This window comes from Elephantulus edwardii, unplaced genomic scaffold (genome assembly GCF_000299155.1).
Source record: "Elephantulus edwardii isolate Elephantulus edwardi_28Jun2011 unplaced genomic scaffold, EleEdw1.0 scaffold00221, whole genome shotgun sequence".
Lineage (NCBI taxonomy): Eukaryota > Metazoa > Chordata > Mammalia > Macroscelidea > Macroscelididae > Elephantulus > Elephantulus edwardii.
Window position 1 is genome coordinate 2,416,546 of NW_006399971.1, and position 10,857 is coordinate 2,427,402.

Genomic DNA, 10,857 nt, shown 5'->3' on the forward strand with positions numbered 1-10,857 from the left:
TATATATTAGTTTACAAAAACTTCCAAAATAGAACTTCCTTTTAGCATATATAAAACATAAAGCATTCAAATGTCATTGTCATTCTTCTTTCAATTCTGGAATGAAAGAAAAATATGTAAGAATATCTGAAAACAAATGTAAGAAATAAAGATAACTCCATGATTGCTCCAGTTTACTGTCAATAAACACTTTACAGACCATAGTAAGGCAGGGAGAGGAAGTTTAATTAAGATTATAGAGCTTGGCTTGTGGAGATACCAACACAGCAACAGTTTGCAGAGAAAAATACCAAAGGTGAGAGAAAGCCTTTCAGAGACTTAGAAGTCCTTCTGAGCCTTTGAGTACAGCTATGCAAATACCCAAGAAGAAATCGTTCCGTGTGTGTGTGTGTGTGTGTGTGTGTGTGTGTGTGTGTGTGTGTGTGTAGGGGAGAATCATTGTACAGGAGAGGATGCAGAAAGCCCCAGAGCTTTACAATGGACTGAAAACAGTCACATTAATCTTTGTACAACCCTGGTGTTACTGTTCCGTGTGTGTGTGTGTGTGTGTGTGTGTGTGTGTGTGTGTGTGTGTGTGTGTAGGGGAGAATCATTGTACAGGAGAGGATGCAGAAAGCCCCAGAGCTTTACAATGGACTGAAAACAGTCACATTAATCTTTGTACAACCCTGGTGTTACTGTTCACCCACAAACCTGTCTAAGAAGCCTTGGTGACAGAGTGTCTAACATATTGGGCTGCTAACTGAAAAGTGTGAATCCAGCAACCATCTATGAGAGAATGATGGGTAATCTCCAGGAAAGATGTACAGCCTTGGAACCCCGCTGAAAGGGCACTATGAGTCACAACAGACTCAATAGCAGTGTCTGGTACAGACCTGTCTGTCTGACTGAAAGCGAAGCCACAGGGTTTAGGGCTCATAGTTCTTGGGTTCCAAGCCTGGTTGGTTTTTTTAATGTTTTAGAGTGTTATTCCACTTCCTCCCTACCTGAACTCTTCTACTATAACCCCTTTTAGAGTGACTAGCAGGGGTAGCTGGGCACCATGTAGTTCATCTGTTTTCAGAGTCATGAAAATTGAGACTTGCATGGGTCATTAGTTCCCTGAACTAGCAGTTTTTCTACAGGTTTTCCTTCCTTCTTCTTTGTTCTGAATAGGAAGAGATCAATACCTTGCCTTTGTGGACTATGTCACGCCAGCTGACCTTGATGCTCACTTTTTCACGTACTCAAGGTTATATAACCTTTGACAACTTTTCTGAGTCCTGAGTATTCTATGTAACATGGGTAGACGACTACTTCTGAAGGCTGCTACACAGATGAAAGATGTAACGTTTCAGACATCACAGCTAAGTAGACGTTGAGTCCTTTTCCATACAACAGGAACTGAATCAGTGAATGATAGGAACAAGGGGAAGGTGATTCAGTTAAAAAGAAAGAAAACTTGTTAGGAACAGTTTAGGTCCATAGAATAAAGCCTGTTTGGCAGTCAAACACAGCTTCTTACAAAAGCTTCCCTAGCGAAGTCAGGGAAAATGTCACAGAGTGAATGATGGCCATGGGAGGCTGCTTCATGAAGTCATTGACACTCAGGTGCTCTGCCTTTGTTAGTCTAACTTTACTATTCTGTCCTGACCAGTTTCTATTGTGTAGCCTACATGTACCCAAGTATATGCAGAAAAGATAGCTGGTCCCCAGCAGACCCAACTTAAGTTTGAGAGAATCTGGTTTCATGCTTGGGAGTAGAGAATATTCAATATACATCTTTATACACAATCAGGAAGAGTCAGCCAAGTATTTGATTATAGGGTTAAATTGATTTCTTCACTCCTCAAGCCTGAAAAAGTGTTCCATCTGAGTTGTGTGAGGCAATGCCAGGAAAGGTTAGACTATCTGCTATGTAACTGTCATTTGAACCAAAATTCAGTGGGACAATTTCTTGCAGGTCTAGGAGGTACAAACTAGGAAGACACATTGGTTTTAATGAAGAAAGATTGTATTGTGTTGGCCTAGTGGATAGAGTTAAACTGACAAGCAAATTCCAGGGAAGTTTAAATTAACACAGCAGCTGGAGGTTACCAAGAGAAAAAGAATTTTGGAGGGCAAAAATGTGTCTATCTAAGTTATTACTTCTCTGACGAAAAAATAGAGCTGTTCTGATATAGCCTGTATTTTCTCTTTCTTCCTTCTTTAATATACAAGGAATATTAGTGAAAACACCTCCATCTTTTGCAGGTGAGTCAAGGGAAACTAGCAACATAAAAACAGGTAGAAGGCAAAAAAGCAGTGAAACTCAGACGAATGAAGAAATACTGGAAACATCTTTCAAGAGCTCTTTGCTAAAATTCTTGAGTTGAAGACAGAACAGAAAACATTTCTGTTTTAATACCTTTAGAGATGCAATTTATCTTAACTTCTAACTGGATTACCTTGCATATATTAAATTCAGGTTCTAACATTCCGTTGTAATCCTATACATACAGAGTATAAGCAGGACTATCCCACAATTTGAGACGTGACTGGGAAATTCTGGTTAGAAGTCTCAGCCATGGTTTTGTTGCTGCCTGTGGCTTTGGTCTCTTTAGGCCTGTGAAAATGTCCACCTGTGAACCCTGACAAGTGTGAAGTACTGTTTCTTTTACATCACCTAATCCACTGTAAAGAGGGCATCATGTTAACTAAAATATTTTGAGATGTTTTTAGTTCTCTTATTTAATTGGTGAGAAAATGTAGCAAAGGAGATAGTGCAAAGTCCCAAGGCATATATGAATCCAAGGAGAATGCACAGTTCCTGTCTGTCTAATAATGTACGAACTGCCTCTAAAACATATGCTCATCCCTAATAGAAAAAATTCTATAGAGAAATGAGCTAGGATGACTGAACACAGTCCAGTGACACTAGTGACAAGAATGCTAAAAAGTCTGGTTCAAGTTAGAGAACAACATGGAAAACTTCTAAATGATGAATATAATTATAAAATTTCAGAGAGATGTGAATTTAAAATAAAGTATCATGTAGCATACTTGAGAGAAAAAGAGTGATTGAGCAAATGAAAAAGAAGAGTAACTTATATTATCTTACCCAAATCAAAACATCTGAACATTTCTAAAATGTTGAAGCTATTTCATTACTATACCTTATCACCCTTTTTTACTGTTTTGGTTGTCAGTTTGCTGATGGCTTTCTTAGCTGCATCTCCAAGACGACGCTATAAAAATTGTAAAGAAAAACAGACATTAAATGCAAGATCTCTGACTGGTTCTTCAATTAATACATAAAATCTTTACTGTTACTCTCTATGTCATAGAACATTATAGAGTTTTTTAAAGTAATGAAAATATTAGAAAAGTTGGCAGTTGTCTCAAATTTGGTATTCTTGCTTAATAATTTTAAATATATATAATGAAGAAATAAAAATAGTATAATAAAAAAGTTATAATCACCATTGTATATCCTATTTTTATAAACATATAAAGTATTAGAACATTAACAAAATCTACTTGTCTTCCAGAGCTATCACCACTGCTCTAAAAGCTTTCCAATATTTTTCTCTAAGGATGATCAATACAGATGTATAAACTCTTGCTTAGTAAAAAGACAACTCCAATATGCTTTTAAATTGCTCATCACATTATCAAGTGTGGGGTAAGAGAAGGCTGGGCCATTACAGATCACAATGTGACTTTGTTGTACCGTTGAGTTAGAAGTAACTCAGAGCTGACCCTCTAGCAGGTTTTTAGGGGTTGCAAATCGCATGGGAAGAGACTGCCTATCTTCCTACCAAGCGACTGGTACACTAAAATTGTATGCCTTTGGGTTGGCAGCACACCCCTTACCACTAGGCCATCAGAGCTCCCAGGACTTTAGAAAGATGCATTTACTGTTCAAACAGAATTATCATTTATCAGAGATAATTAAGTCAGGTCGTCACTAAAGGTGAATTTAGCCAACATTTTGCCAGGCACTGACACTAAGGATCTGGTGATAAAAAAAGACTATGTAGCTCTAAACTTCAGCTGAAATGGTAAACAATGTAATCAAGTAAGAACTTTTATTGCTATACAACAGCATGCCTAGAGTGCTACAGCTGCATAAAGAAGGCAACCTAAATGCAGGAAGAGTGACAGAAAAATGTCAGGGGAAGACTTCAAGGAAATGATGCTTTAGCTAAGACAGAAAATGAGTGGAAAAGAATGAGATAAGGAATAGCACAGGTACAGGAAGAAGATTCTAGACAAAGGAATAATTTTAATTAAAGACAGGTGTGTGAAGACAATTCAGAATTACGAGGCTAGAATACAACATATTGTTCAAATGAGGAAACTTTATGAGTTAAAGAGAGATTTATTATTAATTATACTGGGACAACAAGGGCAAACCAGGACTGGCTAACAAAAGATAGCAGAAGCTGAGGCTAAAGCAGCAGGATAAGAGTTTAAAAAAGAAAGAAATAGAGAAATTGAGACTATAGATAGTATTTTGAAGGAAAAAAATTACAGTAAGTTGAAAAATTCAGCCTCTTGTACAACCGAGGGATGCTACACAAACATATCATAATTTACTTCTGTTTTTTATCCGCTGATACATTTGTATTGGTGGTTCCTTAAAAAGTCAAACATGGAATTTTATGACCCCGTAATTCCACTCCTGAGCGCTGGTGGCCTTGTGGTAAATCCTGAAAGCACATGGTCTGAATCCACCAGCTGCTCCGCGGGAGAAGGATGGGGGAATCTCTTCCCATGCAATTACTAGCTTCTAAAAACCCGCTGGAGAGGCTCAGCTATGGGTCAGTTCTGACTTGATGGTACACAACAACAACAACAACTTCATTCCTAGATATAAACACACTAAAAGATTTGCAAGCAGGGACTTATACAAATAGCTGCACATCAATGTTCATTGCAGCAATATTTACAAGAGTCAAAAGGTGGAATCAACTCTAGCATCTACTAACAGATTAATGGAGAAACAAAATGTGGTACATACATATAATGGAACATTATTTAGACAAAAAGAGAACTGTATTTCCCTTCCTCTTTATTTGCTTTTAAATGTGACAGGAAATAATTAAGGTAATAAAATTTGAATTTTCAAGGGTTATCTTGGCTGCTAGGTAGAAAATCCAAGAATGAAGCTAGAGCAGCAGCTGGCAAACTCTGGCCCACAAGCCAAATTACAGACCACATGTTCTTTTGAATATTTTTGTTCCCATATGAATTTTAGATTAAGCTTCCCAGATTCTAGAAAAAAGTCAATTGGGTCTGGACTCCAATGAATCTATAGACCAACTTAAGGAAAGCCACTAATAATATTGAATCTCTCTGCCCATAACCACCATATAACTTTACACATAACTTAGGTTTCCTAAAAATTTAGCAGTATTTTGTAGTTTATAGTGTATACTGATTTTATATATCTTTTGTCAGTTTTATCTCCAAATATTTCATATTTTCTGAGCTACTGAAAATGACAATAAAGTAATTCCCATTCACTGCTTGCATACAGAAACAGACTTTTATCTACATAAATAATCTGTTCACATCCGCTGAATCATTAATATCAATCTGTTTATACTATTTCCTTATTGTCCTTAAAATATCAGTATAGTCTGTAGTGATACCATTTCATTCAATTTTGATAATGCCTTCTCTTTTTTCTAATAAATATGGCAATTTTATTTACTGTTCTTAAAACACCCCCTTACTGAAGTAATTTATTGTCTTGACTTTTTCCTTTTTTTTTATTTCACAGACTGCTATGTTTGTTTCTTTTATTATTCACTTTGAGATTTTGTTCTTTTTTTTCTCATTCTTAAAGGTATAAACTGAGAGTATCAATTTGAGACTTGAATCTTTTGTCAGAGAGCATTTTAAGCTATAAAAATTCCTATGTATAATGCTTTTCAGTGGATTCCTAAAATTTTGCTATTGTGTATTTTTGTTTTCACTCAGAACAAACAACTTTATAATTTCCTGTTTGATTTCTTCCCTATCCCATGTGCTATTCAGAAGTTTGTAATTTAGTTTCTAAACAGCTGGGGAGTGTCCAGAAATCTTTCCATTACTGACTTATATATAATACCAAGTGGTCAGAGAACACCTTTATATATATTGAATCCTTCTATTATTAAGATGTTAAAAATCTCTAACTGAAGGTTTGTCTATTTCCATCAGTTTTCACTTCATCCATTTTAAAACTTTGTGATTAGGTACATAAACATTTAGGGATTAGAGTGATTTTTTTGGATGAAATGACCTTTTAATTAAGAAGTGACTTTTAGTCCTGGCAATAGCTCTACTCTGAAGTATACTTTGCTTGATAATCATTTTACCTTCAATTATATTAGCATGTTACATATTTTTCATTCCTTTTTGAAACATTTATATTGTAAGTGGGTTTCTCATGGTAATACTATTTAGTGTGGGTTTCTTGTAGTGATAATAAGTATGGTCAGTGGGTTCAGATTTTGTCAGCCTAATCCATCCATTATAAAGATCTTCAGTGATCTTTCATCTGATTATAGCATTCACTAATGATCCATCAGTGCCTCTCAAACAAATAAAAATTACTATAAACAAAAAACCCTCCCACAATAACAAAACACCACCACAATATCCCACAACAAAATATCAAACTCATTGCTGTCCAGTTGGAACTGACTCCTGAGATGGATTTTCCAAGGCTGTAAATCACATGACAAGAAAATGCCCACTTCTCTTCCACAGAGCTGCTAGTCGTTCCAAATCAGCAGAGAGGCATATCCTTTGGGCTGGCAGTGCTATTCCCTATAGACTGGGCTACCACAGTTCCCTAATAAAGTCACTGAAGTGAAATAAAAACTGGCTCATAGCTGACCCTCAAGTAGGTTTTCAGAGGCTATAAATCACACAGGAGACTGTTCATCTTTGAACCAAAGAGGTGCTACTATATTTAGGTTCTCAGAGCAACTCCCTAGGGATTACAGCATCAGAGCTAGATCTACCACTTAATTAAGAGTGTAAAATGACAATTTTCTAATTCTGCATTCTTTTATCAACATGAATGATTCTATTACAAAACCAATTAACTTTCTCCCTATCAATGGTTTGGTTATTTTGTAATGTTATTAATATATAAAACTAGGGTATATCATTTCCTTCTCTTGATTTTCATAATATGTTGGTCTTCCTTTCAAAACCAGCCAGTAAGATGGCATTCAGGATGTGTATGTATGTATGTGCGTGCACATTTGTGTTGACAAGGAGGTTATGGCAGGATGAGTAGCTATGCATTATTACTGATTTCAATAGAGGGTTCTGGCTGTCTTAGGATCCTCTGTTCTTCATGACGCCCTTCAATGGGTCTCCATAGTCTTTTTTCTTCACTTGCCTGCACATTACACAGTCTGCGGTACCAACTCACTGTTTTATCAGTTGTTCTCTTCCATTTGCTAATGTTACACTTCAGGGTGAAACTCTCTGCTTTAAAAAAAATTATTCATTGTTGCACATTTTCTTGCACCTTCTCTCCCCTTCCCCTATCCTTCCCTGAAAAGCACCCCTTGTTCTAGACTGTTTTCATACCTATAATGCTGAATCATATATTCCTTTCAGACAGTTCTTCCCCTCCCTCATCTGTTTAATTCAGTGTTTATTATCTATTAACTTCCCCCCAATTCCTCTCCAATACCCTCTGTCTGCTCTATTGTATAAGCAGTGTAATACAGTATATATCTTTTTGTGACTGAGATACTTCATCTATGATGTCCTCAAGGCTCCCGCATTGTGTAATGTTTTACTGTTTTTCAATGCTGTGTAGTATTCCATTGTGTGAATGGACTATCGTTTTTCTAGCCATTGTTTATTGATGTGCACCTGGATTATTTCCATCTCTTTGCTATTGTGAATAGTGTAGCAATAAACATGGATGTGCATTTATCTCTTTGACTTGTGGCTCTCATTTCTTTACGGATAATTCCATCACTGGGTCAAAAGGTATTTCTATTTCGAACTTTCTGAGAAAGTGCTAGGCCACCTTCCATACGCAGCAGTTGCAATATTTTACATTTCCATCTGCAGAGAGTTCCAATCTCTCCACAACCTCACTAGCATTTGCTGCTTGTTGCCCTCCTGAACTTTACTACTATTACTGGAGTGAGATGATCTTTTGTAGTTATTTTGAGAAACCTTCTGCTTTTAATAGTACACATCTGTTCTGTTTCTGGTTTCCTAGTTCTTAGGACCATCAAAATTCTCTCTTTTCTTCCTTTGGCTACCTACTTTGGAATATTCTTCCCTTGGTCTTTCTACTGTTGGTAGACACATAATGTTACTGCTATCACTGAAAATGCGGACTGTAGTTTTACCCTGCTTGCTATCCTAGTTTCCCTCTGTATGTTTGGGTGGGTTTTTTAAAAAAATGAACATTTTATTATGATTTGGGTGAAAGTTTTACAGAGCAAATTGGTTTTGCATTCATCAATTTCCACATTTTATTTTGTGGCATGAGTAGCATTTCCCTCACTGTAACAACACTCATCTTATTTCCTCTCTAGGGGTCTTGTTTCCATTTGCCCATCTTTCTTTCCCCTTCCTGCTTTCTGAACTTTGTTTTTGGACAAATGTCCTATTGGTATTAGGAATCAGGTGATGAGGAGATGTATTGTACTGGGCAAGTTTGCCGTCAGGGACCTCTCCAAATTACTGAGGAGGAATGATGTCAGCCTGAGGACAAAGGTATGCCTGATTCAGGCCATAGCCTTTTCAATCACTTGTTATACATCTGTGAGCTGGACAATGAGTAGAATGACGGAAGAACTGATGCCTCTAAGCAATGGTGCTGGAAAAGAGTACTGGATATCCTATGGACTTCCAAAAAAACCAAGCAGATATGTCTTGGAGAAGGTGCAGCCAGAATGCTCCAATGAGGCAAAGATGATAAAGCTTCATCTAACATATTTCAGGCATGTTGCTAGGAGAAGCTACTCTTTGGAGAGAGATATCATGCTTGGAAAGGTGGAGGGACAGTGAGAGGAAGACCCTCCACCAGATGACTGACACAGTGACTGCTGAATGAACTCGGTTGTGTAAAGAAGGGTGAGTATGACACAGGACAAGACAGGGTTCAGATCTGTTGTTCACAGGGTCAATATGGGCAGTACTCAACTCAATGGCACGTAACAGTAATAATAAAAACAACAACAACAATTGGTTTTGCAGAGCTGACTGATCTGAAGACAATGTTCCTTACAGGTGTTCACTTTGCCAGCTGGATAATGTCTGGCTGAATGTCAGAAGAGGGCTTAGTTCCAGGTAGGAAAAGTACCTGAAATGTTTCATCAATCTATCAGACCAATAAGTCTTTTAAAAATTTTGTTCTACCTTTTTTCCCCTTCTACTACTTCCGCTTCTACTCTTCTATTACTATCCTGATCAGGACAGTCAGTAGTAAGAGGCAGGAACAATCCAGTTCTGGTCTTGGGCTAACAGAAGCCACAGTTAAGAACTAATTGTTTCTAAGTCTTTGGATTTCTTAATTCTTCTTTGCTTGAGACAGAATAAAAAACCAGCTGTATCTTACAATCATTTTAGAAGAGAAGTTTATAAATTTTATAGGAAGAGATTATGTCTCAGAGAAATGAAAAAAGTTAAAGTTCCTGGGTGGTACAAATAACCATGTTTGGCTGCTAACAGGAAAGTTTGCAAGTAAATCCTATTTAAATTTCATGAATCAAACATGGGTTGGGGAATCTATTAGAATTTGCAGCTATAAAAAGTTTCTTTTACATAGTTATGATCCATAACTTATTAAACTAAATATAAACTACCAATACTGGTTTCAAAAGTATTTACCTACAATGCTATATTTATTCATGTTCCTTTTAATTTTTTAAAAAATTTTTAAATTATTATTATTATTAAGTTCAATGAACATCTACAGAGATTTTGGAATTCCGTTCATTCATTGTTGTACTTTTTTCCTTTTAATTCTTAATGCGCCTTATTCTTTAGGCAATAAAAATTCACCTCCCCTCCATCCCCATATAAGGCTAGAATTGCTCAAAATCACAGGGAGCCATGATATTACAAGTCCTAAAAAGAACTGAAGTGATATTTAAAGTTACTTAAAGTGTTAGGACTACTATACTAGGTATCTCCTGACAGTTCTTTCCTCAGTACAAAATGCTAAAAAAGATTTCCTGTACTAATTTCATGTGCCAATTACGCCCACTCTTCACTTACTGATAGGTTTAGGTTCCAAAACCCTGGTCAGTACTTGCCAAGTGTAAGCAAAAATGACTAACCACATTATATCACAAAATGAATGACTATATCATTACATAGCTGCCAAATGACATCATTACACAATGGCCAGACCACTGGGAATCATGTTCATCACCACAGTTATTTTCACTTTTGTTCATTCCCTAGCATTTGTTACTATCAATCTTACATCAGTAGCACACAAAATAATTGGGTACTGGCCCTTTTTAACCACAGTGGTAAACTAAAATGTCATTTAACAAGATAACTGATAAGTGGAAGAGTAGGTAAATGAGCCTTTATTGTTTGGTCAAATACTTGTCTAGTTCCTGTCATGAAAAACTACATGTGATTCAATTAATTAAATATAGCAGATTAATTCCATAATACTAACAATTTCATATTGTAACCCAACTTTAGTAGTTACTGTCAAGGTAACTCTAAAGCATGCTGACCACTATGTATCTCAGAGTAGAACTGTGTTCAAAGGAGTACAGAGGAGGCTTTGATGGATATTATAGTGAAAGCAGAGTGTTTTCTGTTACCGCCAACCTTGATAGTAGTGGTCAAGTATGTTAACTGCTTGCACTACCCAGGACTCCTGTGAAATAATCTTAT

General features: G+C 36.5%; 1 protein-coding gene across 1 annotated transcript in view; it reads right to left on the reverse strand.

Annotated features, from left to right (window-relative positions):
- Positions 1-10,857, reverse strand: part of RNF130 (ring finger protein 130) — a 175,875-nt gene that overhangs the window by 30,108 nt on the left and 134,910 nt on the right. The window contains 1 exon segment of the mRNA XM_006898119.1: positions 3,135-3,206. Coding sequence (XP_006898181.1) covers positions 3,135-3,206 — 72 coding nt within the window.